This window comes from Lepidothrix coronata, unplaced genomic scaffold (genome assembly GCF_001604755.1).
Source record: "Lepidothrix coronata isolate B3197 unplaced genomic scaffold, Lepidothrix_coronata-1.0 Scaffold0, whole genome shotgun sequence".
Taxonomy (NCBI): domain Eukaryota; kingdom Metazoa; phylum Chordata; class Aves; order Passeriformes; family Pipridae; genus Lepidothrix; species Lepidothrix coronata.
In genome coordinates this window covers 3,749,269-3,777,028 of record NW_016690180.1, presented here as the reverse complement: position 1 = coordinate 3,777,028, position 27,760 = coordinate 3,749,269, and the positions used below count along the sequence as shown (strand labels likewise).

General features: G+C 39.7%; 2 protein-coding genes across 10 annotated transcripts in view; one reads left to right on the top strand and one right to left on the bottom strand.

Moving 5' to 3' along the window:
• Positions 1–149: 149 nt before the first annotated feature.
• Positions 150–20,894, top strand: PDGFRL (platelet derived growth factor receptor like). Its single transcript, XM_017813038.1, has 6 exons — positions 150–244; positions 6,122–6,410; positions 13,776–13,927; positions 15,236–15,529; positions 15,817–15,956; positions 20,181–20,894. The coding sequence occupies exons 1-6, from the start codon at positions 178–180 to the stop codon at positions 20,367–20,369; spliced, it is 1,131 nt and encodes a 376-aa protein (XP_017668527.1). The 5' UTR covers positions 150–177; the 3' UTR covers positions 20,370–20,894.
• A 1,240-nt stretch (positions 20,895–22,134) lies between these two features.
• Positions 22,135–27,760, bottom strand: part of MTUS1 (microtubule associated tumor suppressor 1) — a 133,921-nt gene continuing 128,295 nt past the window's right edge. For all 9 annotated transcript variants that reach the window (XM_017812559.1, XM_017812316.1, XM_017812618.1 and 6 more), the window contains 2 exons: positions 27,292–27,389; positions 22,135–26,483 (listed from right to left, as the gene is read on the bottom strand). In XM_017812559.1, the coding sequence (XP_017668048.1) occupies positions 26,267–26,483; positions 27,292–27,389 (315 nt within the window). In that variant the 3' untranslated portion in view covers positions 22,135–26,266. The remainder of the gene's footprint in view (positions 26,484–27,291; positions 27,390–27,760) is intronic.

The window sequence follows — 27,760 nt, the reverse complement described above, 5'->3', positions numbered from 1 at the left end:
CGGGCGCTCGCGGCATCGGTCCCCCGGGCAGCACAGTGCCGACGGCCCCTCCAGCAGCGGGAGCCGCGGGAGCGCCGGCCCCTCCCGGCCCCTCCCGGCTCCTCCCCGCCGAGACGCCCGGGGCCCGGCCCCGCGGCCGCGCCCGCCCCTCAGCGCAGCGCCCCGGCCGCTCCCGCCATGCGGGTCTGGGTGCTCCTCAGCCTGCCGCTGCTGCTGCTGCTGCTGCAGGAAGCGCTGCCACACGGTGAGCCCCCGCCCGCCGCGTCCCCACACCTTGCCAGTCGCCTCGGACTCTCCTTTTTCCTGTCGTCCCCCCGCGCCGACCGTCCCCGGGACAAGACCGGGAGCCATCTCAGGGGCGGTGGCGGACAGTGGTCCGCCCGGGCTTTCTGCCCAAAGTGTGGGTTTGGAGAGAGGCGTTTGCGGCAGCCTCGGCTGTCCCCGCCGCCCGCTCCCTCCGGGGTCCGCATTTAAATCGCGCTTCGGTCCCGTGCGGCGCCGGGGAGGGACAGCCCTGGGCGAGGGACAGTGCTGGACGTCCCTCCAGCACTGATTTGAAAAACAAACACAAAGGGTTTCGTGCACGGTTGTTCGTTTGTAGAGAGCACCGAACTTTTCTCATAATCCCGTTTCAGGTTGTGATGAAGTCTTGATGGGGAGAGGCAAGCGCTTGACTGGGAAGGGACATTCACAACGAGTGCTTGACTTACGTAGACGTTAACTAGACAAAAGAGATGCTGTTTCTTTCTTGAAAAATGTAAATAAACTTCTTAATACTTATCCAGAAGAAACAATAGCAGAAAAATTCCATTGTTTTCTACCGCAGAAGGGCTTGGGATCATGGGCTGCCTTAGCCCGTGGAAGGGTTTGTAGAGAAATGGGAGGCAGGCTCTGAGGTGCGCGGGGAAAGACAGAGAAGCAGTTACTACAAGTTGTTCAGGAGGTCATATAGAAAAAAAGTCTTGTAAGAACATAAAAAATCCTCCGCCCTGGGAGCTGTTAAGCACTGAAAGGGGAGATGTAGAGTCTCCAGCATTAGGGAAAGTTGCAGCTCAACTGGACAAGGCTCAGAGCAGCTGAACAGAGATGGGAGGGGACCTGCAGAAAGCCCTTTCCAGCCCAGTTTTTCTCATGACTACGTGCTAAGGAATTGCACTCTGGACCAGAGTGCTGTGGGAGTGAATTTCTGCTGAAAGATCTGGTCTAGGGGTGTGCACCACCACATCAAAAAAAGTGTTTTCTGTTTGAGAAATAGACAATAAAAATGCAGAATAAGAACGGACTTGAACCTGGGTAAAAGATTTCCCAAGTCTCTGTTTTCCTCAGTTTATACTGAGGTTTGACTGGGCGCCTCACTTAGTCAGAAAGTAAACTAGCACATGTAGTAACAGGTTTTTGTCTAAAGGTAGAGGTAGAAATACTAATCTAGACATTGTAACTTCAGAATAACTGTTCTGTTACATTAGTTGTGATCACAAATACACTTTCTTCCCTCTTATCTTAGTCTTGGTGTTTAGGAATTAGACTTTATGGTAACTTTACACTTGATTTTGGAAGAATTCATCAGTCTTAATGAGAGGTTTTTTGATCTCTGATGGTGCCAAGGCGTAGCCCGGGACCTGCCTTGTGGAATAGGTATGTCTAGTGGACAATGAACACAATCTCTTTGTACTTGTGGGAGACCTTGCTCACTCTCTGCCTCTGAAGTTCTCTAGGTGGACACTTGAAGATCAGGGGCCAGTGCAATGTGCGTGTGGATATAGGTGATGACTCAAATGAAAAATGGATGCTCTTTAGGATTTTTATAACTAACACCCATTTTGGAATTGTTATGTGTAACATTTGTGAGAACAAGGGGCAGACAAACACTAAAGGATAGAATGGGACAATGCTGTGAACCAGGAGCAAAAGTGCCGCATGGTGTATTTCTGTGAGTTACCAGTGCTTAGTCTCCTACTCTGGCGTGATGAGTTAGTAGGGACCCTGAATGTACTGCTGCAGAGGAAATTAATACAGTGCCTCTTAGAACTGACAGGAGCCGATCAGAGGTAGAAACAAGGCATTTTCTCAGTATTTTTCTAAGTCTTAATTTCATTATCTTTTCTAGTAAGAAATGTTGTTACTGGATTAAAGTGGTGAGGGCTCTGTGCATCAATCTAGTGAAAAGGTAAAATATCCCAAAATGGCATGTTCATGTACTTGCATAAATGAGATAGTTGAGTTTGTTCCCTTTCTTGGGAAAATCTTGCAGATTGGGCAAGGAAATTGAGGAATCTTGGTAGTGGTTTCTACATTCTTGGAGGGATTTGATTGTGTGTCCTCTCTATCTTAGGTGATACTATAGCAGTTAATTTAGTTATCTGGCATACAGATACTTAATTGAGTGATGACAGAAGGCAGGATTGTGAGGTGCAGAAGTGGTGGTGTCAGTAGATATCTGGGCAGGCTTATAAGGGAGTGTTGTGGAGGAGCCTTGCCACAGTTTGCTTGGAAACTCACCTCCGTGGGAGGTGCAGCAGAGAACTAGGTTTTCTGTGTAGAAAGATAAAAGCTCCTCTGATGGTGTTTCCTGAAACGCCCCTGCAGGGCATTTCTTGCAGGGAAATACAAGGTCAGACAGACAAGGATCTCACTGTGCAGCTGGGAGTGTGGTATGGGAGGAAAGTGTTCAGACTCACTGGTAACTACAGAAGCACGGAACAGAGGAAGCTTGTGTGGAGAGAAAAAACTTCATCGAAACAAATCAAAACCAGGCTTCTGGCACTTAAAATTGAAAAGCTTTCGTAAGGGAGTCTTTAGCAGTTTCTTAAAGGCGGAGTATCAGATGTGGCACAGCACACAGTGTGGGATGAAGCGTTTCCTTGGGGTGAGGTTGCAAGATCCATGTGCCTTTGAAATAGTGTCAGGACTGAGGTTGGCAGAAAGTAGTGGAAATGGCAAAGAGTAGTTTGAACAAATAGTCCTATATCAATAGGGTTTGATGGGGAAAAAAAAAGAAAAAAGATGGCTGAACCAGAGCTTGTGTTCTTCTACAGACAAAACTGGAAAGTTCAACAAGGAACTGGAATGTCCAGTTTGAAATGGGAATGCTCATCCGAAAGGCTTATCAGGCCTGTTGGTGGGACCTTCTAGTACTAGGGCACAATGCTGTCATGGAATTCCACTAAGATGGAATAACTCAACCCAAAGGAGAAGTGTTGAAGAAATATTTAGTGTTAAGTCTGATTCCTGGTGGGTTTTGTCAGTAAAAGTCATCTGGACTGAAATACCAGTTCTGTGGAGAACAAACAACCTGATAACTGACCACCCAATGTGTAATGATGCCTCTGTTAAGGAAAATCAGAGGGTCAGCAAGGACTGGATAGAAAAGCAGAAGGAAGAATTACTTTCCCTAATGTAGTTTGGATCACACACGTCGGGGTGTGATGCACAGTGCAATTGTTTAGATGCCACAAATGATGATGACTTAGAGCTGCTACTTGAAGAGGCCCTGAGAAAAGCAGCAATTCTTGAGTTGATCCGGAGTAGTATTCAGGTAATCAGATTCAGATGTTACTGTAGAGCAGCCAGACTGTAGTTTTAATATTCTTGCAGGAATAATAAAAGCCAAAGAAATGACTTTAATTTTGGAAGGGGGAATTATGTAAGACGAGAAGGCTCCTGAACTCACATATGGGTTAAATATAAAAAACAGAATAAAGCAGACAAAAAGAGTTTGAGAAACAGCTTACAAAAGGGATAAACCCAGCCATAAATCCTTTTCTTCTTCTGAGGTACTGGGGTGGGGTATAGAGAGGTGGCCACAGAATTTGTAGGGCTGGTAGGAATAGGGAATAAGAAAGAACACCTGTAGAAAGTAAAACTTAAAAACTTAATTATATGTGTGCACCGATTTTCACTATGGAGGTGCTTATGAAGGTTTCAATGGAAAATGGTGACATGATAAGCATAGCAGAAACTTTCAGTGCAGTATCCTACCAAGCACTGTAATTGCAGACTCTGAGACAGAATCCTTCTCTATGGTGAGAATCATTAGAGATGTCTCATTAATATGCCAAAAGAATCAGCTTTAGAGAAAATCAGCAACATAAACAGTGTTTGAGTGCCATGATTTTATGATATACTCAGTTTTGAAAGACTGGGCAGTGAAAATTGTACTTGAAATTTTGTGTTGATAGTTGCTAAGTAACACAAATGATTCTAACTTCATATACACATTGATGAGTTCCTACTTAGGTATTTCTAACAAATAATTCCTACTTAGGACAGTGTAACTGAAGTTACACTTGATTATTCTAGAGAAAGTCAGCTCCTAGTATTGCTCATCTTGAAAATTAATGAGCTGTTTATACAGGAAGGAAGACATCATTAGTATGTACAACTGTGGTTTGACTGTGTCTTGAACCTGATGTACTGTCTGCTTTTGTGTTCTTTCTGTTATGCCAATGTGGTGTAACTGAACTGTTGAGAGATGCATATCCTTTACAAGGAATAGTTAAATAGAGTAGGACATATAAGTCTGGAAAGGATATGTTTAAAAAACGCTCAAGTTTTGTAAAAGTGCAAGTGCCTCAGAGAATGTTGTTGGAGAAACAATGGATATTTATTCATTTAATACGAAAACTAGGAGGCATCTAATATTTATGTTTAGTTCGTGATTTTGAAAATTGACCAGACAAATCAATGAAGGAAAACATCAAAGGACAATAAAAAACAAAAATACAAAATAATAATAACAGCCAAGGACAATAAAATGATGACTACTGTGGTTCACAGACCCCTTGACCTAAAGGGTTCTTGGAAGCTTGGGAGACTAGTATCGAAGGAGCAGAGATGGTTGCCCTGTTCCATGGTTGGCATCTGACACTAGGTGGTGTCAGTGCAAATAATTTTGGCCTGACCCACTGCAGCCTTTCTCATGTAATGCAGGAAAGAAGTGCCAGAATGTCCTGGACTTTAAATTTGTGCTCGCAAGGCTCTGTTCCATTTGAAAGACACATGTTGGAGCCTGGATTTAGAAGGCTGAAGCAGTGCAAGGTGTCCAGCTGGGGTTTGAGGAATGTCACGGGAGCCAACAGTGGCAGGAGTCTGGAAGTCCTGCTGCTCATACTGGCAGCCAGTGCCATTTTTAATTTGTGCTAATGAGTATATACTGCAGGGCTGTTTTTAATTCCAGAGGGAGCTTGTTAATTGATTTGTACAATAAAATACCTGAGCATTTCCACGTGGAAAACAAGAATTAGCTGTCAGGTGCAGTTAGTGGAGTTTCTGGTGTCTGGGGACACCAGAGTTTTAGGCTCATCTCGCCGAAGGGCTGTGCTTTCTGATGTCACTTAAAGTGGGGATAATTTGGTTTTTATTGAATTATTTATTTATTTTTAAATTTGAGACACCTCACTTTTTCTTTGTTTCCTTTGTTTCTAAAGGCAGCTGGGCATCTCTGTTGTGTCTTGGAGGTAATGAAATCTCTTACTGTTTGTATCTAAGTTCTATTTTCAACTGCACTCTAAAAATAAATGGCTGTTACGGAGAAGTGATGACTTAAAAACTACCTTCAAGTGATTCTAGTGTCATTTGCATTTCACAGTACTTACTGTAAAAGAAGAAAACCGCATCACTAACAGTATTTTATAAATTGTCACGAATTTCCATCCTTGCCAGTTTTTCTTCATGTGTCCCCTATGGTAGCATGGTGTGTGAAAAGGCAATGCAGAATTGACGGGTGTGTGACATGAAAGACAGAGAGCTTGTGTAGCCTTGTGTACAGCATGGCACTGCCATGGGGTAGAAATGACTGAAGTAAATGGAGATAGAAATGCTGTATTTCTTTCCCTTACCACTTGTGAAGTTTTCATACCTTACATATTTGTCTGTTTATGTAACTATAGGTATAGACTTTCCACATGTTGTTGAAAGCTCTTTTTTTTCCCCAGGAAAATGGGTCATGGCAGAGACTTCAAAAACTTATGGAAATAAACTCTTACTGAGTTTTATGAATCTTTTCTAGGAAGAACAAAACTTCAGTTATTCTCTGTGATAATGAGGAAGATCTTTTTTTGCAAAAAGACTATATAACTTTTTTCTAATCGGTAACATTGTCTTCTTTTCTTTATTTTACAAGTTATTGGACAGCCTGCGAAGAGTAAGCGTCCAAAAGAACACGGGGAAAACAAGGTTTTTAACAAAAAAGTAAAACCCAAAACTCCCAAAATGAAGGAGAGAGAATCTGTTGACTCCTCTTTGAAGTCCCAGTCCATACTGACACAGGTGATGGATAAAGGTCGTATCCAGAAACTGGCTGCCACTTTAAGCCTGTCTGCAGGACAAAGCATAGAACTGCGATGTAAGGGGAGTAATGTTACTTGGAACTACCCTTCATATTTAGACACCTTTAAAGACTCCAGACTCAGGTAAGCTATTTTTCTTTTTTTTGGAGGAAAAAAAAACCATCCAGAACTTTTCCCTACGAGTTTCAGCACCATCAGAGGTTTTGTTTGTTTACATTTTTACAATTAAGATATTCTATCTAATGGTTTTTAATGTCAACAAAAAAGGATGAACAACTTTTAGTTGTCACTAATTACTGCCCTGTGATTTGCACTGTGGAGTAGTCTTGCAGCACATTAACTGTATTTCCTTCAGATGAGTCTAAAATAAAGATGGTGTTCAGCAGGACACGGGGACAGCAGGGAACCAAGTTAGGGTTGATCTGAAGTAAAACTCTCAAAATGTGTGAGTGTGAATATCAGGTGCTCACTACCAGCCTACTCTGTTGCTTTGCAGAGACTTGCTCCTGGTAGGCTGTAATGGTTGCTAGTGTGGCTACCACCTGAGACACTAAGATTAATTTCCTGAAGAGACTCAAACCCACCCTCCCTTAACTAGCAAAAAATACACCAGCCTCCATGCTAAGAAGAAAGCGAGAGATAGTCATTACTTCTTCAGTCAAAGTTGCCTTTGTGTGGAAAAGGAAATTGCAGGGTTTGTGGTGTGGCAGAGTTTTATGCTGAATATAGTCACCTTGAGTTTAGTAAAGCTTTTTATTTCATCTAGTGACATCATAATGAAAACCACATAAGTAGTTGTTACCACAGGAAAAGGAACTTAGGACTCTTCCTTTCTCTGCCCCACCAGCTGAGTGTCCTGTTGCTCTAAACATCTTTTCTAAAACCCCATATATTTGTGTGCCTTCCCAGTTTTTGAGGATAGTACACATAGTTAAATGTAGATTAAATGTAATAATTTTGTTCTGTATTTGAGAGAAGAGGAGCATATAAGGAGCTTAAGGATGTCTTCCACAGGCATTTTTTTGCCTTGAGTTCTGTTTGTTTTCACTGGCTGTTTTATGGAGATTTACGTGAGGAGACAGTGAAGCACTGTGAATGATACCCTAAGAAAGAGCTGCAAGGAGCTTTTTTTGGATTATTCGGTGGGGGAGATAGTTATGAGCAAAGGTATCAGCTGCTGTTGTCCTTTTATTCCTTAATTAAGTACAAGTGTGTATGTTCTCTGTAAATAACTCAGGTTATCTAAATCTCAGTGATGCATTTCTTATTTACTGATGTGATGCTACCTTTAAATCATTCCCAGTTAATTAATTTTTCAGATATATTCTTCTCCTTTCCACTTCTCTTTTTGAAGTGGAGTGTTGAAGAGTTATACGCTGTGATCTCTAGGATATCCTCCTGAAATTCATGAAGCAGTTCTTCTCTGTGCATTTATTTGCTTGTCCCTTGCTGTAGAGCTCAAGAACTACCCTGGCTGAGTGCAAGGCTTCTATCACAGCAGCAAGCCTGTTCCTGCTGCGGGGTTATCACAGCAATACCTCTAAAAGGATCTTGAGGCCAATTTAAACTACTACTGCTTATTCTTTGGCAAGAAATGCTGTTCTGTCTGGATTTATTTCAGTAGGTGGCGTTTATCAGCCGCAGTACAGACCTGGCCTCCCAGCAAGCCAGAGCTGTATGTGCAAATCAACGGGGAGCGTGTGTGTACTTGGTGGTTGTCGTTCCCAAGTGTATCTCACGTTTTGTGCACTTGCAAATAAGTTGGTGGCATGGTTTGGTTCTGTAGACCTCCAGGTCATGTTATCTGGGTATCAGCATCTGGCATTGAAGAAGGCGGGGCACATATTCAGATTATTTGGAGAGGAATCTGAATGCTTCTTCATTGTTTATTTGACTGTCTGTTCCTCTCCTGCAAAATTAAGTGTTTCAATTGATGCACATGGAAGAAAGTGCAAGAATTTAAGATAACTTAGGGAAAAACAAAGATACGTATTTCCTGATTGTGCAGTTTTCTGTTTTTCAGTTTGAAGTAGTTTGCGATTCTGTTACCTCAGCAATTTATCTTTCTGCTTTCACTCAGGTTTACAGTATTTGTAAGATTTTAGCCATACAACAAAAGTTAATAACGTCACACAAAATAAATGCTATAAAGTATTTTGGCTGGATGGATATGACTTGGTTAAGTATTTCTTTTCTTTTAGGGTTATTTAAGGCATATATTTAAGGATCTGTATTGAAAAATGATGATCACTGCTTTAAAAATTATTTTGAATTTCAAGTTGTTGAAGCAGTAAGGCTGTGTTAGACTGAATCAACAATTTTGAATGCAAGTGGAAGATCCTAAAATTAACTAGAGAAATTGAAAACATGGATTAGTAGCAGATTTAAGAGTCACAGAATAGTAATAATTTATGGAGACATTGACCACATAATCCTATGCAGTTATATTTGCCATCACAATTTTATCAGGACTTTGGTAATTATCTCAAGTTCTTTGCTGTGGTGCTCATAGATGCATATGAAACAAAGTCTGCTTTATAGAATGTGAAATTTGAAATTTATGTTCTGTGGTTTTGGAAAGCATTGATTTAACTGGAAATACCATAGGGGTACCTGTTATTTAGTTAGCTCAGTTGGCAGTGTTTGTAAGTTAGCTGGCAGCAGAAAAGCTTAACAATTACTATCATCTTTGAAAGGGAGTTTAGATCTTCCTCGTGGCATATGCAAGACCACGCACCAACCACCAACTGCAATAGGTAAATTTTAAAATGTTATTAATATATTACCTCCATTATTTTAAAACAAAATTATGAATGTAGGACAAAGGGGGGAAATCAGAAAAATAATTATCAAATAACCTACAGCAAAAATTGGTTAATCATCTAGATAGGTATATGTCCAGTATCTTCTAACATTTTTTTGAGTACTTAAATAACAAGTATAAGGTAATCCCTTCGTTACCAGTTAGTGAGTGAGGTGTGGGGTGAAGCCCAAACTAATTAACTGGGCTGGGCTTTTTTACCTTGGATTACCATGCAGATCTTGCTGGAGATGGGGCACCGGTGCAAACCAGAATTGATGGCAGCAGCAAGGCAAAGTGATAGGGTTATGAGGAGGTAATGGAAAATGAAGAAAGAGCAGCTTGGCATGCTGGATGAAAAATGAGGAAGAGTGACAATGGTGATGAGATCCATGCAATTGCTGGGGACTAATGACTACAATTCTTTCATTCATTTGTACATCCTTATAGCAACAGATACTCTGGCACCCAGTTCCTGTTTTTTCTTTAAATAGTAGGACAGATGTACAAATTCAACTGATCTGGCATTTTGGTTTGCAACTAGTTAAATTTACCATCCATGTAATATATTTCCTATAGGTGGTTGCAGAAATAAGTAGAGATAAAAGCCAAATGTTTTGCCTCCATCCCATGCTTACCACATTTTTAACTCACCCATATAGTAAGGAGAATACAGCAACCTGGAAGGCAATATACCTTTTCTAAGAAGGAAGATTATAATGAAAGAAGCCATTTCTGTAGTATTAGTGGCTATGCTTTCTTTGAATTTGTCTTTGTAGCTATACTTTACAATCTGGTAAGTAAAATATTTTTGCTTGCTGTACTAGAGTGTCTCAGTTTTTAATAGGTCTGGAGCTGTTAACAGATGCTAAAATTACCATATCCAAGGGAGGGAAAGATGTGGAGTGAAAGGAGGAGGAGGACTTTTTGGCTGTTTCTTGTTGAGATAGAGTAGAAATTCTGCCTTTCCACTGTTCTAATTGGAGTAAATAACAGTACACACTGAAATTATTTACTTAGCTTTAGAGACTGTAGCACGCAATACAACTCAGGAGAAAGCTAGAATCACGCAAACATGGTGCTTGGGTTAAGGATACACACTAGCTTGCTTCACGACCACCTTACATTATCTGTAAGGCTCTCTTGCTTTATATAGCATCAATACACTTTTTGTCTGAAAATCTTGAGTACTGGCTGAACTGGCCAAAAATATTGGTGGTGTTAATGGTCAAAGGTAGCTCATACACTTCCAGAATGGAAAGGCTGGAATGCTGTTTTGTAAGACTGTACATAACAAATTAATGACTGTAGGCTCACCCAGAAACTGGATCTACAATGCATGAAAGTGATGAAAGAAAAAATAAGGGCAAGCACATTTTCCTTTTCCTATGCTTTATAGCAAAAAGGCAATCTAACTTTACATAATCTCTGCTCTGCCTGACCTGGAGCATGGGTCTCTCACTTGGTGAAGACCAGCTGTATTTATCAGAGAACTCAATCTGGTAAGTAAAGTCCCACGAAATGGAACTGCTCTAATGGGGGAAGCTGGGGCAAAGAGCTGGACGTACATCACATGTACATTTGTGTAAGCAGAGTGTGTCTGGACAGGAGAGCTCTCAAAAATACTGAGGAGACTGAATGTTGTAGAGGGCAAAGTTACACTGCTTTCAGTGAATGCAGGCTCCTGCTGGCCTAGTGGGACGTCAGCTGTGCTCGTGTGTATAACTGAATTTCATTTTGCTGCTTGTGCTTTGAAGTCTGAAAGCTAGGGTTGGGGTTTTTGTGTAAAACAGTAAGATGTTATGTTCTTCTCCTAGTGAGCGTGTGTTTGAGATAAGCTCTCTTTTGTCAGTATGAATGCAGCTGCTTTAGAAGAGTTTGTTAGATGTTGTTTGAGTGATGCTGTGTATACTGTCTTTTTATATCTTTTTTTTAGCTTCTAAACGTGGCATAGTTTTCTGGCAAAGATCTTCTGAGCTTCAGATAACTAAAGCTTAATAAGATGAATTTATGGAATAAGATTTTGGACTAGTTTTCTACTTTCTTTAAAAAATATTGGAATGTTTGTATATACAACATTTTTACTTTGTGATATCTACAGCACAGCAAAGTTTTGGCTTTTGAGTCAGATTTCCTTGCATCTAAAATACTAATGAAATAAAAGTTATTCTGGAAATATTGGTCAGCTGCAGGATTTACCATTTGTAATTTACTTTATATGGCCTGTTTTGTCTGCTTAATATGGTCGTGTCACAAGTTTCAACATTTCCACTCTCAGTTGCCAGGTTTCGTTAGTGCATGTTTGTGGATGACTACCTTGCTAGGCTATTTCCATTGATTACTGGATAGCTCGTTTTCACCTAAGTAGAACACAGTGTACAATAATTAATTAACTCTGACCTTATTTTTCTGTCTGTTGGGATTTTGAGCTGTAGTTCAGGGTCTGCATTAACAAAAGGAGGCAAAAATGTTCTGGCATAAAGGTTTCTCTGTAATGTTGACATTTAGTACTCCACACTTGCAAAACACTTTATGCTGATGTAATCATATAGCCTATGAAATGTGAACTGTGAAACTAAATAATAATAATACAGACTAGGACATGTTTTGGATTTCTCTCTTCTTCCTGTTGGGTATGATATACAGCAGGATCTTTTGCAGAAACAGGAATTTCTCAAAACTTATCCATAAACTCCAGATAATTTATAATGTAAGTATTGTATGTATTAAAAATGAAAATGCTACTGCACCATAATTACATAATTACATGATTCCAAGCAGTGAGATCAGGCAAGGCCATGTAGGACAAGCACATGACCCTGTAGGAAACATGATTTGTCTGGTTCTTTAGGCAGGCTTCAAAAATGCCCTGTGGTGGATCTGTGTAGTAATGGAGTCTGAAGGTTTTAATGCAAAAGATAATTCTCAGCTCTGTTTGGGATGTGTATTTAGTCTGCTTTTAATTTCTAAGCTTCTGGCCTGACTGGAGGCTGAATGTTGGGTTACATGAACCATTGCCTATGATTGCTGATAGTTGTGCAAACTGCTAGCAGAACACCTGGGGAGTCAGAAATTTCAGGAAGCACATGTAGCTGGAAGTGGTAGCCTCCCTGTTTAAGCAGTTATTCTGCCTGCAGTGGAGAGTTAACCAAAACAGAGCATTTAGAGAATAAAGTACAGTCAGGCAAGTCTACAGTGCTGCTGTTACTCAGTGATGAGGTGTTTTAGAGGATAAGAATTTCTTCAAAGCATGTTTATCCCAAAAAGAAATGATTCTGTCTTACAGAATAACTGTCACATTAATAAGAAGAAATAAGAGGATAATAAATATTAACAGAATCCACAGTTGAATGAATATGAAAGCTGTTCAGATTTCATGCAAGCTGTGTATTTGTCCAAATCCAGTTTGAAACAATAAAAAGAAGTTAGTTATGAAATGCCTAAAATTGGAAAAATCACTCCTGACTTGCTTAGAAAAGAAATGACCTTGTGACTTGATGTCTTGCAAAGGAAATAGGGAACCCTTCATGTTCTGGATGTACTACCGTGAAAGGCAGGTGACTGAAAAGAATGTTTTTCAAGGGTCAGAGCAGCAGTGGAATGCATCAGTACTGCCACATGGCTATGCTGACAGGGTTTCCTGAGAACTGGTTCTGTTGGGACATTGCTTTTGCTAACCATCAAAAGTCAACACAGCAGACTGCCAACTATAACACCATCTGTCTGCAAGAAAGAGCCAGGAAAGCAAACCTTGAAATATAAAAAAAGAACAAGATGAGGCTGTAGCTGCTATATTTCATAGATGGGACCTTTAACCCTCAGAAACATTGGCAGTATCTACATATATATCTACTACTATATATATATAAATAGTTGTACATTTAAAAATTTCAGTCTGTTGAGAGATATACCTGGAAAATTCAAGAGCAAGAGAAAAAAGCAAATGAAGTCTGAAATAATCAGACAGACTGAATTTTGTGTAGTTACATGATGGCACTGCCAGAACCCATCCAGCACTTCTCAGGGTTGTGCTCTGAAATAGCCGAGGGGTGATGATGAAACTCCAGTGAGAGGATGCCAGTGAGGTGGCTTAGGGAAGGGGAGCAGGTGGTGCAAAATGACTTACTTGCAGTACAAATCCAAGCTGAGTTAGAAGCTCTTAAACGATGATGTTTGTAAGTGGAAACTTGGACCAGTATGTTAAAGGTTGGTAAAGCATTCAGCCTGAAAGCAGGCATAAATCATTAAACAAACTCTTATTAAAGTACTTGCTGTTTATTTCTCATGAATTATCTTTGTTAGATGTATTGAAACAGTGCTACTGTTAATGGTATTAAAAAAGCACTGAGATGCATGCAGGTTGACTTTTAGCATGAAAAAACTATATGTGGACAAACAGACATAAAACATACAGTCACAGCCCATTTAAAAAATGGGGACTGAAAAGAATCCAAAAGTTAACTTACAAGACAAAAACACTTGTGAGCTCTCGTGTGTAGTTAAAATCATTAAAACTACTCATGTAAACAGGTCTTGGCTGGAGCAAAAGGGGAAGCTGCAACAGAGCTTTGAAAGGTAGGTCAGTTGCAGAGTAGGAATATAAAATCAAAAGTAGAACTGAGCTGACAGAAATGTATAAGGAGATACATCTGTGCTTGTCTGTGCCTTTTGTTTTTATTTCTCTGCAGTATAAAGCAGCTTGAAAGGTATGGTCAGCTGATCCTTGCAAACTCCACTGCAGCAGACACAGGTGAATACAGCTGCTGGCTTCAGCTGTGCAATGGTAACAAATGTAGGAAGGATGAGACTAAAACAGGCTCGACGTACATCTTTTTCACAGGTAATTAACTCCTGGGGGATTATTAGTGAAAGTATATTTGCTAGTAAGACAGAAATAAAGCTACATCAGCGATTTCACTGTCAAGATTTTACTTCCACTATTTTCATCTTTTTTTAGTGGATGTTAAGGAAGACAGCAAGAATATACTTGCTTAGTATGATCTATTGGGTCCATTTTCCCTGTGGATTATGCAAAACATATACCCAAAGTAATGCGTAATGCAATGCAAAGCAAACACCTTTGAAAATAGTAACAGACTTTCAGAGGAGCTTCTATCAAATGAATATAAAATGTTTAACTTTTGAAAATGGGTCTCAATAAAGAAAATAAATCTGTGCAGAGGATTCATTTTTTCATGGCATTCAGATGACTCCTGCCTCACCACTTTTTTTCCAGTTACCTGCACTGACTTAAAAGTCTTGACCTCACTGACCTTGGTAAGGCCACAACTTCTCCCAGGAGTCTATATAGCACATTGAGAGACAAAACACTCTTTAAGTACGTGTGTTGTCCCACAGAGCTTGTGCACAGTTTACTGCTACTTGATACAACAGAGCTGAAATCAAATTGTGAATTTGATCTTCTTATGTAAATCATTTGGGATGTAAAACAACCTTCAATCCCAAGTAGAACCAAAGTATTGTTGGCTAGAAAACATTTTAGTACAAAATGTTAAGATAGGATTGTTTGCCATACATTTTGGAGCTAAATTAGACCATGAGACTGTGCAGAATTGTCAGAACTGCTTAATGTTTTTGGGATACATTCCTTTAGAAATTTTGGAATAAACTTTTCAGTCAAGTTATTATATAAATGCTCATGCTTGAAAGAAATTTCATCTTTATATTTCTAAGAAGCATGCAAATTATGGAAATACTCCTTAACTGTCATTCTAAAAGCACTGAATATTTCATCTACTTAGAGCAATAAATCAAACAGTTTGCCTAAAAGCATACATATAAAAAGTCTGTAGCTCCAAAGAGTATCTTTTCCTAGTAGTCCTTATCTTGCCAGGGGTGATGGGATCCAGATAAGTATTTGCAAACTTACTAAAAGGAATTCCAAAGCTTTTCTTAAGATTAAAAAAGTCTGAAGATATAGTAAAGAATACTTCGTTTTTCTTTTTGGTTTAATGTTTTTAATGCAAGCTGTGATTTTTCCTTTTGTGGGTGCATATTAAAAATTAAACCAAAAAGATTTGCTTTAAATGTTGCTCATAGCTATTTTCTCTTGTTGCATGTACTTTGTTTTCTTTCTGTTAAACCAAGAGGTAAATATTTTTTTAACTATATCAACTCTTCTGCACAGACAAAGAGGAACTTTTTGTACCTACTCCCAGTTATTTTGAGATTGTCTACCTGAACCCAGATAAACCTGCAGTCATCCCATGCCGTGTTACTACTCCTTCTGCAAAAGTAACTCTACACAGGGAATTTCCAGCAGAAGAAATTGAAACAGATGGAACTGATCTTATTTATGATGCAAAAAAGGGTTTTGTCTACCAGCACCCTACTTCTGATCATAAGGGCATTGTCTACTGCAAAGCAGAGTCGCAGGGAGCACCTCAGATTTCCATCAAATATCACCTACTGTATGTGGAAGGTAAAGTGCAGTTTTCTATATGCTTAAACTGACTCTTTTGCTGACATGGCTAAGAAAACAATTAAAAAAAAGTAAAATAAGTAATGGTATCAGATTTTTAACATCTTGAACAAAAGTATATGTAATAAAACATTGTAGGTTTAAATTCCAGCAATTTCCCAGTGTAGTTGCAGGTATAAAAAACTTACCTGTTGCATTAAGCAGAGTCAAAAATTGACTCTCAGTTTTGCCAGTGTATTTAACTTTAGAAGCCAATTTTCTTTTTCCAAGCACTGTCTTTCTCTCAGTTCCCAAGGGCCCACCCTCAACCACACTTGCGGTGTCATCCAATAGAGCTGAACTCGGTGACAGTGTTCAGGTGATCTGCACAGTCCTTGGGGAGCCAGATGTAGATGTGAACTTCAGGTGGCAGTACCCAGGGCAAGAGGTAAGAGATGTATGCCCTGCTTGAAATGGTTTGTTCTTCATAAAGGCAAGACTTTGCATGCAGTCAGCATCTAGGTTTGGAGTAAAAATTCTTTCAGGTTGTGGTGTCTGCCTCTTGCATAAAAGCTGAGGCGTGCTTGGCGGGAGGAGGCAGCATATCCCTTTTGAACTTCAGCCCGTCTTTCCCTGCGAATCTAGGAGCAGCACCGGGATGAAGCTGGAGAGCATGTTAGCAAAAATCGAGCTCAGCAAAGCTCACTCCTCCCTCAGGTTTCCATTCCAGAGACACTTGGCCTCTGGCAGCATTTCCAAAGAAAGCTTCAGACAGGGTCAAAGCCAGCTAGCGTCAGGAGGCTGTTCTAGAGCAAGCCACAAAGCCTCATTGATGCCTCTGCATTTGATATCCATCCCTTCCTTCTCTGTGGCTGGGGCACATGAATCATTCCAGCACAGAATTTTTAAGCTTAATTGTTGCCCGCATCCAGAATCAGAATCTGCTTCTGCCCAGCCTCATCTGAAAGAATCCACTGGAAACACAGAGTGAATCTGACGTCTCTTTTCTTGCAATAAGATGTATCTGACTAGCAACACTGATGGTCCACTTTCTTCTCCCTCTAACCACCCCAACCAGTAGGGGCTTGATTCTTAATCGGCCTCATCCCTCCTGCTGTTTATCCTAAACAGGCTAGGAGCAAAGAAAGGACTGCTGGAAGATGGAACCCTTCACCATGGGAAAGGGATCCTCTATGACCGAAGGGTTGGCATTGTGTTCCATTTGCCAGCCCTCTTGGTTCTGGGTTGTTAGAGGACAATGCAGAGCTTGATAATAAGGTACTTTGTCTCTCGATGCAGCATAGAAATAAGTATTTTAACAGCAAAGACAATGGTTTAAGTGACTGATTGGAGTTCAGTGTTTACTAGGCTTGAGGAAATTCAAATCTAAGACTCCAGAAGTTTGGAGTAGCCATTAAGATAGAGGCTGTAGTGCTCTACTGTCATGGTAAGGTGTGTGCCTCTGCAGGGGGAAAACCAGAGAGCAAGTGAGCACGAAAGGGATTTGAACTGCTGGTGAGGGCACTGGGCATGTAGAACCAGGTCCTTGCTTAGATGTTAATTTGTTCTTTCACTTTCCCCGCTCCCCCTCCACCCATCTTTCCCCCCCAACCCCGACCCCATGATGTTTGTCCTACATTTTCCTGCCAAGACTGTTGAAGTCTGAGAGTTTGTGAGCAATTACCAACTTCTTCCTGCCCTGTCCAAGCTGTAGGTGATCTAAAGAGTAAATACTGGATAGAGCATTGGAAGAGTTTGGCAGAATTCCTGTTTCTGGTGTCCATTTGAATTTAGGAAAGAAAGGAGCAGATGTCAAAATGAGCAGAGAAACTTGCAGCTGTCTGTGAAGTAAAAAGCAAAATGTTAAGGAAAACAGAAGTGCTTCAAAGTTTGGGGAGCTGCAGAGCAATGGTGTTTTTTTAGTTAAAGGCCCGATGTCTTTGGTTAAAGGCCCAATGCATTACTTTGAGGGGGATGCATCAACAAATGGCAGTGTTCTCTATCCTTCAAGGTGGTGCTTTAACTCTGACAGTTGTGTAACGATTGACTCTGTTGGGTGGGGAAGAGAAGAAGTGCCTGTGGTTGGTCACATTATCTTTGTTGATTGATATGGTTTTCCATTTTTTTGTCTTGTGGGGTCTTTTTTGGTTTTTTGTATTCAGCTTCCCTTGATATCTGTTTAATGAACTGTAGTAACTGTCTATACAAATCCCATCATTTTTGTCTTTTGTAACTAACTGTAATTATGAAGAACAATTGAAAGAATTAGAATCCTAGACTCAGCCTGGCCTTCCAAAACTTTGTATCTCCTTAGTGTCCACCCCTTGCTACTTCTGCATCTTTTACAGCCCAATTGCTGCCCCAAGTGTGGTTGCTGGCTGTTCTTGGCCCAGGTGCTTCCAGTGGTCTTACAGCTCCTGATGCACACTGGCATGTGCACTACACCTTTATGCCTCTGTAGGCTGATGGAATATAAACAGCTAAACACATGCAAATGAACTCCCTTGTTTGCTGTGGATACTGCAGCTGCACTGCAGGGCACATGCACTATCGGCAGAGGACTACACCCTCTCACTGCACCTACCTACTGGGGTGAGAGAGAGACTTTGGCCTGTATCTGCCCTGGAAAGGGCTGATGTGCTTATTATCCACTGGAGTAAACAGTCTCAGCTCCAGCTGTGCCTGGGGACAGGGAGGGAAGAGTTGTGTTGGATGTCTGCCCCGGCAAAGTGATCAAGTAAATGTCATAGTAGAAGCACTGTATGCTTGTTTGGAGAGAATGTATTCACATTCTGCAAAGAAAGAAGGTGGAGGGAGAAGATAGAGGATCATCAGTGATGCTGGCCAGATAGACCTTCTTTTATGCAAGAAAAAGGACTGAAAAGGTTCTAAGATTAACTGGATGATTTTTCATTCATGCTGCTGCTTTCAGCGCAGGAAGTTCAGTGATAGTTTTGTTCACCACCACTGCCCCACTCAGCAGCTGGGCTGTCACCTACTGCTTGATTCCTGAGCAGAAGCAGCACTTTAATCCATGCTTGTTCCCAGGTACATTGCATTAGGGAGACCATCATTTCATCTCCGTATTCACTAACCTCTCCCTCTCTTTTTCCCCCCCCTCAGTTATTTTTTGTTCTTATTTTTCCCTTAGTTTTTCCACCCTCTGACAATTGCATTTGCTCATTCACCTGCTGTAAATGCATACAGATCCACTTCTTAATCTGATTCCATGAAACAGGCTTCAAAGCAGAAGGCAATTAGTATGAGAAAAACTGGGCTAGCAGGAGCCCAACCAGGCAAACAGCATCCACTTTACATGGCCTTTACCTTCACTTTCGGTAGGGTCAAGGAAGTTCTGCTTAGTATATTTAGAAGAACTAAGTTAGGCTTGAATTAAGTGTGCAGTAGTATGGGATTGTAGGTAGCACTTGATTTTCAGGCTGGGAACTGGAAGCAGTGCTCTGCTAAGTGGCTTGATTACTTTTAAAGGGTTAAGAATTTCTATATGAGATTTACAGCTACCAAGATTTTTTTTTTTTTAAAGCTGGCACTTCTAGGCATTGCCTGACTCCACTGTGACTCATCCCTAAGCTTCAAAAAGACTGGCAGCTGCCTTTGTATGGTCATTTTGCAAGCGTGAGATTGTAGCTTTGGCTCTAGATACATGAATAACTTACCTTTTTGCTACTATTAGTTTGAGCCTTGTAGCATTCATATTGGTAAATGGTTAATCCATCTATTTTATGAAGCAAGAGGAGATGGTTTCCAAGCAGAAACCTCTCTCTTAGTTTTATCCCAGTTACTGATATAACAGAAGCCAGTGTACTTAAAGCTGTTGACGAGCAGCTGATGGATTTTGGAAGGAAAGAGACTGCTATAGTCTATCTTTGGGCCAGTTTCTCTTATCCAGTCCTTTGTGACCTTCTGAGGTGCCACGGAGTGTGACCTCATAAACAGTCCATCAGAGAATTGTCTTATAAAAGGGAGGGTAAAGAAAAAGCCTGTTATAACAAAAAAAGTAAAAAAGCATCTTTCTATCCAAACATTGATTTTTGTGTTTTGGCTTTGAAGTTACATACACCTTTGGAAACCAGAACGTAAGGATTAATTTAGAAGTATTTGGGAATGTTACTATTTTTATTGTATGTTATCTAATACAGGGTTTCTAAAACTAGAGGAGGAATTAGTTTCCAACATGTGCCTGGTCAACTAACTTATGCCACTGCTGCCTTCTTTTTGAGACATTGAAAGTCTGAAAATGAGCTCACACATTCATCCTGACACGTCCCCCAAGCTACCTGATCAGGTACCCAAATGCAGGCTTAGTAAATGGCCTAAAACTGAGCTCACTCAGAGGCTCCAGGCCAAGCTTTGTCAGCCCATCACTGATCTAAAGATACACAGTACTTGTGCTTAGAGTGGAAGAGCCACTGTATTACCTTTATTTGGCATAACTTATTGGTACATCACTATTTAATGCAGGAATGTTGCTGCAACTGCCAGACCTTCAGTTTCCTCACTTAGGGCTGACTTAGATATAGGCTTCTACTATCCAACCTCTTGCATCAGGGTTTGATGGGATGGTGTTGCTAAGTACACTTTGGAGAATCACATGTTTTGTGTGGGTGGGTTGTTTTTTTTTTTTGTTTTTTTTTTTTTCTCTTTTAAACAGTCTGAGAGGCCTGTGATTATCCAAAACTTCTGGAGATTGATAAACAGAGGAGCTGGACATACTACAAGAATCTCAAAGAGTGTTCTTCTTGTTGAGAATTTTGAAGCCAAAGATGCTGGAAACTACATCTGTATAGCTCAGAACCTACAAGGAGAAACAACAGTAGCTACTAAAGTTGAACTAAATTGATAGGAAAGACTTCTGGACCTGGACTGAACTGTATGTTATTTGACATTATAGCCATTAATTTTCTTTATGAATGTTTAAATGAAGCTTCTCTCTCACTGTTTCTTTTTATATGTCAACGCATTCCATATTCACTAGCTTGACAGGCCACAACAGAGTTCACTATGCCCAGCAGTAGTTAGTTGTGAGTTAATGAAACTACTATGAAGCATCGAAGTTTAAGCCTGAACATGCATAGGGCGTGTTGTATTTAGGAATGGGTGCTCTTGGGCTTTCCTTTATATATGGGCTTTTCCCTCAGACTCTTGCATAAGGTCAGCCTGCTGTGTGGTGCGTGCAGTTTTAATAATGAGAGTATTGTACATGTTTAAAAGAACAATAAAAAACAAGCAAAAAAACCCCTTGATACAAAATTAACCAATAGCAGACGTTTATTTTGCAAGAAAAATTAAATTTCTGAACATTATAAAAACATAAATATGTGTGTGTGTGCTCATTTCATATATGTGTAAAGACATAAACGCACAAAAATTTCACTCCTGGTAAAGTTAAATATCCTCTGGCACCTAGATCAGTATCTCAAGAGACCTGTAAGCAGTCAGGTGTGCTGTATTTTCCTTATGTTGTTGCATTCTTACAACCTTAAAATACGTAGCTTACTTAGTAGTTCACTCCTCAACAGAGGTATAGCATTATGCTTAGTAACTTATGTAGCGAATTATGGTTGCTAAAGGTAAAACTTGCATTTATACATATATATTATCATTTACAGAAGAAAAAAAAGCAAATGTAACATTAGAATAATGTTCAGTTATACAGCAGAATTTCTTCTTAGGTTCATAAGTTCAACTTGATTGTATTGATTTACTTAGGAGAAAAGGAAAGATGTTTCATTTACACAGAATTATACCTGGATAAATAAGCCATTTGGTTTAGTAACTAATGCAAGGAAAGAGACATGCCAGAGGAAGAGTTAAGAACCTGGTAACAACATTTCTGGATATTTTGGCAATGCTTTTTCTTCCTAGCCTTGAGCACCTAATTCATGTAAGCTAGAACTTCCAATACAAATCTACTTCTCAGTAGTGGAATTGAATGACAAGAAAAAATTGATGCATTTTACTTATAAGGCATGTGACGAACAGGTTATTCTGAGCATATGAGGATCCAAACCAGGAACTGGTCCCTTGCTCACACACTTCAGTCTGTCTCAGCATGCATTTGACTGGAATTCCTAACGCTTTCTTCTGTGAAAGCCTGAGGTGACACTGTGCTCCAGCTAATTCAGACCCTTGAGCAAATGCATACAGCATTGTTTTGAGCAGTGACAGATATAAGAGCTAATGTAAAAATGGCAGCTTCTCAGTAAAGTCAGAAGCTTGAATAGTGTAGCTAATGAAAATATTAAACAAGTTTGCTGAACGCTTTTTCCTCAGCATGCAGGAACCTAAATCAATGTAACTGATAAATACCCGCAGTAAAGACTGAAATGGTTCTATGCAGGTCTCATGTTAACAGGCTTCATGGACAACACTCCCCAGGTGCTTATAGTATCTCTGGCCTCTGGAATCAAGGTATCTACAAAAAAAATCTTAAACATGGTATGCAGCAGGACCAACCTTGAAGGTGTAAGAGGCAGATTCTTGTTAATATGTTAAAATGTATCAAGAATATTACAGTGTTACCCAAATGACTAAACAAGTTATACAATGTCATACCTGAAAAAGGTCCTTGTACCATTTTTTAGGGGAAAAATTGGTTTTGTATCTTTTTTTTTTTTTTAATCTGACCAAATTAAGAATCCCTTATCTTCTGGAGGAGTCTGTGCAGTGTATTAATTCCTTTTTAGCACTTCCATTTATAAGAACAATGCATTTCCCTTTGAAATTTAGGAAGCTGGCACAACTCCTAAGCTGAACTACAACTGTAGTTCAAAGTGCATTTGAGCCTTTAATTCGACAACTGATTTGCTTCAGAATATGTAGCAAGTGGGAGATCGTGCCACCTGCCCACACTTGTTCATAGCACAGCTGTTCATGTGGTGGCATCACTTCATTGAACACATTGTGGCAGGAGAGGAAGAGATGGCTTAAATCACATTGCTTGAGTAGTCCCCTCAGGTGCAGTTCTCATGACTGATAACTACAGAAGCAGTGCCTTTAAGGAAGAATAGTCACAAGTGTCATGTCCTGTCCATCATCCCCTGTCCTTCCCCCCAAGCATTGAAATAATTCTTATTTAAAACTATGAGAATTATTTTACTATATATTTTACTAAAAACCTCCTGGGCAGGGCTGATGCAGTTACACATTTCCACCTAAATGAACAGTGACCCAGGGTAAGAGAATGAAGCCTAGGAAATGAAATGTAAATGACTTGTCAAGGTTACATGCCTAAAGCTGCCAGTACTGTTCTTTCCATTTCCATACCTGTGTCACTGCTTTTCTGAGGCATGGCAGCAGCAATGGACAGAGGGTATTTGTTTCTTAAACATTCAGTGATTATCCTGACTTTCTAATGACCTTTTTAACTCCAGCTCAGCCCTAAATGATTTCCTGGCTGTTGGGCAACTACAGTTTTAAATATAGTGGTTACTTACTGTCTAGAAGGAATTTCCTGCATGAATTGCATGATACCAGTTTACATGCAAGTGTCTTTGGTGTTTGTAATGAGAAACATCTTCATTTAGCTTAAGGAAATGATTCACCTCAAATTTTACAGCAAATACAGTGCAACTCATACAACGACCTTTAGAGAAAAGTATTGAAGGGTGAATTGAAGGTGAACCATATTATGAACAGTTTGAATGGCAAGAAACTACTTGGTACAGATACAAATGTCACTGTAACTTCCTTTGAAGCTTATCATTAGAGTTAGAACTACTAGTTAAAGTTCAGTATCTGAAGAAAATCACTTGTTTAATTGCTTGACCTTTGGTCTATGATTGTGGTGAGCAGGCTTCTAACTTTATGCTAAAGAAAAAAACCCAAAAATATGTAAAAGTTACTGCACTGAACAAAGCTTTTGCTAACACATGGTACCCAAGGTAAAGCTTGAAATACTGATACTCAAACAGAAAAACATTAAAACAGTATTTACAGATTAATAGAATTATTTAATTCTTTGAGACCAAAAGGACAAACACTGAACAGGTGTTATTTGTAGTCTGATTTCTATATACAAGCAGTCTTGATTTCTTCCTAAAAGCATTAAAGATTTTACTTGCAAGCAATTTAGAGATGAGGAGTCTCCTGTGTACTGTGGGAAATTATCAACAAATAAACAGTCTTTGTATTATTTACTATACCATACTTACTTTTCTGTACCAGTAGCCTGGAAAAGCTTTCCCTGCTCTGTTACATGAAGGGCTATGCTATATCTGACCTTCAAACACTTGTATGCAATCTTCCTGCATGTTTTATTTGAGGCATTACTTTGCAACTAATGTAATAAAGTTCTTACCAGTGGCTGGACAACTGTTCTTGTGACATGACCTCTTAGACTGCTAAACTGTAACTGTGGCTTTTCTCACACACAAAACTTCCTGAATAAGGTGAACATTTTAATGAGTTCTGTAGGATGCCTTTACCAGACATATGCACTTTGAGCACCTAATCTACATTTTTTTTTTTGTTAATGGCCAACTCAAACTGAATTGCTAATAATCACAAGCAAGCTCTGTGTAACTTCTACTTACATTAGAGTAGCAAGGGTAACATTTTCAAAGGGCTAGCTGAACATTAATTTGTGCAGTGAAGCTTCACTATTGCTGTTCTGCTGTGCTGAGCAGGCACTAAGAGTTTTTAGTAGCTAGAGGAATGTTCCTCCTTAGATTAAAGATTATTTGACTAATACAAGCAGAAGAAAAATCCTTAAATTGGTACAAAAAATTTATTGTAAAGCATTCAGCTCAAATACATGCAATCAAATCTCTGACCATAGAAAATAAGAATGTTCCAAGAGATAATTTAAGCCAAGTTGTAGCCAACACAGGATCTTCATAGTTAAATTTGAAAAACATATTAAGTACTGAAACCACCAGTAAGTGGTATGTACAGTGCCCTAAAAAGGATTAAAAGAAACCATAATACTCTATAGAAATGGCACCCCTAACTTGTACGTTATGAAAGATTAAGTAAATTTAATGATGAAACAGTCAATCACAAGTTTATTACAGATTTACTTACTGTATGAGCACTGTTAAGAGTCTTGTTTCTATGTCTGTATTCCTCAGTACTAGCCAAGGTTTTGCAAGTCAGGTAAAATGAAGTGGTTCTCCAGTTGAGTTCCCTGAATGCTCTTCTTCCCCTCTGACTCCTGTCCTCAAACTACTAAAAAACACAGGGAAACTCAGCAGATACTGGTAACTGTCATGGCAAATTGTATGTCCAGCTAACAGCATTTGCTAACCACTACTGTAACAGTGGTCCCGGCCCAACTGTAAAACCCAAGCTACTGTAAACATCAATAGGGTTTTGTAATACCAATTTGAAGTTGAATCTGTGTTTAGCAGGTAAAAAGTAGATATCTTAAACAGGTCTGATCAAGGGTGGAGCAAGGCTAAATGAATACCTTGTTGAAGCTAAAGCTCATCATGTGACATTTCCAGAAACACTGACACCCTTGTCCTCCAGTTCCAACAGCCAGGACAATTTTTCCCCCCTACTCTACAGAATCTCTAGTACAGGATCTTTCACCAAATACTAGCAAAAGACCAATATCCTGCAGTCTAAAAGGGAAGGTATGGCAGAATTAGCAAGATGAAATACACAGATACCACCTTTTCCCTCTTCCTCAGGTGAATTTAGCCAACCCTGAGGAATGTTCATACAAATCCTAATGCTTAAAAAGGCAAAGTAAGTGTGTCACCAGCTACACTGAAATTCACCAATTACTTAAGATTCATCTCGAGAACTGAGTTAAGAGTGCACCTAGTGACAATTATTGCGTTTTTTGCTTTGGCTTTCCAATCTACATCTAGTGTATCCTCAGAAATGGACTTGATGCTTTGGGAAATTAGCAATTCCTTTTCAACTGGTAAGATGCTAAAGTCTAGGCTTCTAAACCTGCAGCTCAGATAAGAACTTCTGACCTCGAGGGCTACTGTGGTTCTGACTACAACCCTGTTGACTTGAAAGCCAAAATCCACTGTATCCTGCAAAAAATGTCTCCTCATAAATGGCAGAGAAAAAACCCAAGAACCCATGCAAAATATGGCTGCAATTCAGTTTGTTTTTAAAATTAATTCAAAGTTGCATACTTAGGTTGGCCAAGACACTAATGAGTCAGTTGACAAAGCTTTTCATGCCATTTTTTTACCAAACTGAAGCCAGAAAGCTGAAGGAAACTAACCTACAGTACGAATGGCTGTTTCTCCTCATTGCTGGGCAAGGCTACTCTGCTAAAAGCATGCAACAGTATCAAGGAAGTAAATGAAGTATAGTCTTCAGCTTTTATCCTTTATTACGTACACAGCAAAGAAGGCAGCATTAGACACACACACAGTGTGTTACATCCATTCCATCCACAGCACACACACGCGCGCACACACACAGCCTTAAAAAAGTGTCGGTGATAAGGAACATATTATAAAGGTTGTGATCTTTATCTCTAAGCCCCTGAGCTTCTTCTTAGAGTTAGGTGAAAAGGCAACAAACAAGTCTTTCCTTGCTCTTTAAGTGCTTTGTGCAACAATGTCCATAGAGGTCATAAACAAGTCTTTTTGGGAGGAGTGAATGTCTTACTCCCATATTCACAGTCTCTTCTTGCCATTTTTGCACTGAATAGTTTCCAGTTATGTTTAGATGTCATAGTCGGCTAATATAGCTCTTGTTCCTGTGATTAAGATTGGTTCTGCAGATCAGAAATGAAATGCAATCCCCTCTTTCTCTCAAGAGATGTCATCTTGGTGACACAGCAGGACTAGAGAAGTTACCAGAATTTCGTGGGGACTGAAGAGGCACAGATGAAGAACTCGGAGACAGTTTTCTTGGGCTGCATAGGTCACCATTGTGCAACTTCCACAGAAGTTCTTCATTTTCCATTGACAGGCGTTTGTTTACTTTTGATTCTTTCTCTAGTGACTCCTGTAAAACAGCTTGCTCTGTAGAAAGTTGCCTGCAAACAGAAGATTTACATAAGAACATATAACCCAAGCTGAAAGCTACAATATTGAACTTAATTGTAAAGAAAGGTTTGAAAGTGCGTAAGCCCCTGCTTGGCTCACAACTAAATTCCATTCTTAAAGGGAGGATAGCATGTTCTCATCCTTGCTGGATTTAAACTGGTAGCTTATAAAAAGCAGAAGAAACTCTCAATAAGAAACATCCCTAAAGGGTGGAAAAAATTTCTGAACAGTAAGACTTGTCCTACTTAAAATAATAGATGTTTTTAAATGGCTGTGCTGGAACCTTTGGGTCTTGTTGCAGGCTCAGCTCTACACAGAAGATGCGAACTGGAAGAGTCTGACCATCGATTTAAGCAAAAGCTGAAGTTAGGAGAACCTCAGACCTGCTTTGTTCATGTTAAATAATACTGTTATTGCTAAATAAAACACATTTTGGATACATGTAACACATATTTGTTAAATATAACACACTGATCTAAACTGGGGACAAATCACTCACTGAAGTGGTTAAAACACAAGTTTAGCTCACTTAAGAGAGACAATCTTTGTAGAAGGGTATTTCCAAGTTGCTTTTTCTTCCCTGAAATGTTCGTTTTGAGCACTGAAGAACATACTGAGCCTTTACCCCCTTACAGTCTGTTCCTGCTTGTTCTTCTACAAAGGAATGCACATTTGTAGAGAGACAAGTGAGGAAGAAAGGGATGTGTTCTTTTACACAGTACTACAAAACTGCATTCACTAATATTTATACAGAAATTTCTTTCTCATCACATGTAAAAGTCCACAGATATTTTTCACCTTGAAAGCTCCATGTGTTTGTCCATCCGAGCTTTTAATTCTTCGTTTTCTTGCTGAACCTTCTTTAATTTATCCATTAAAATTGTGTTGTTCTCCACCTTAGAAAGAAGGTCACAGTTTAAAATAAAACCTATACATTCGCTCATCAAAATACTGAGCTATCACAGACATTCATAATCTGGAGTTTGTAGACCTTGTTAACAGTAGATATAAAAACCTGAAGTAACGTCAGACTGACCTGCTGCCATGGCTTAATGTTCTGTAACGTCAAATAGATCCTACTTACCTTATCCTTGCGTAACACTGGCACTTGGCCACTTGTGCTGGTTAGATGCCAGCAAAGAGGACTGCATAAAGGATCTACTTGTTAACCAGCACATTCTAGTAACTTCTGCCAGTGACAGCCAGCAGTTTTAGAAGCTGTTGCAGACAGAAGACTGTCTAGAAATAACACAGTAACGTGACAATT

Bases quoted from the DNA above. Each gene is read 5' to 3' on its own strand.
- PDGFRL (XM_017813038.1), top strand. From the start codon at position 178: ATGCGGGTCTGGGTGCTCCTCAGCCTGCCGCTGCTGCTGCTGCTGCTG. The intron at 13,928-15,235 runs GTAATTAACTCC...TCTTCTGCACAG, and splicing joins GACGTACATCTTTTTCACAG to ACAAAGAGGAACTTTTTGTA. The intron at 15,530-15,816 runs GTAAAGTGCAGT...TCTTTCTCTCAG, and splicing joins TCACCTACTGTATGTGGAAG to TTCCCAAGGGCCCACCCTCA.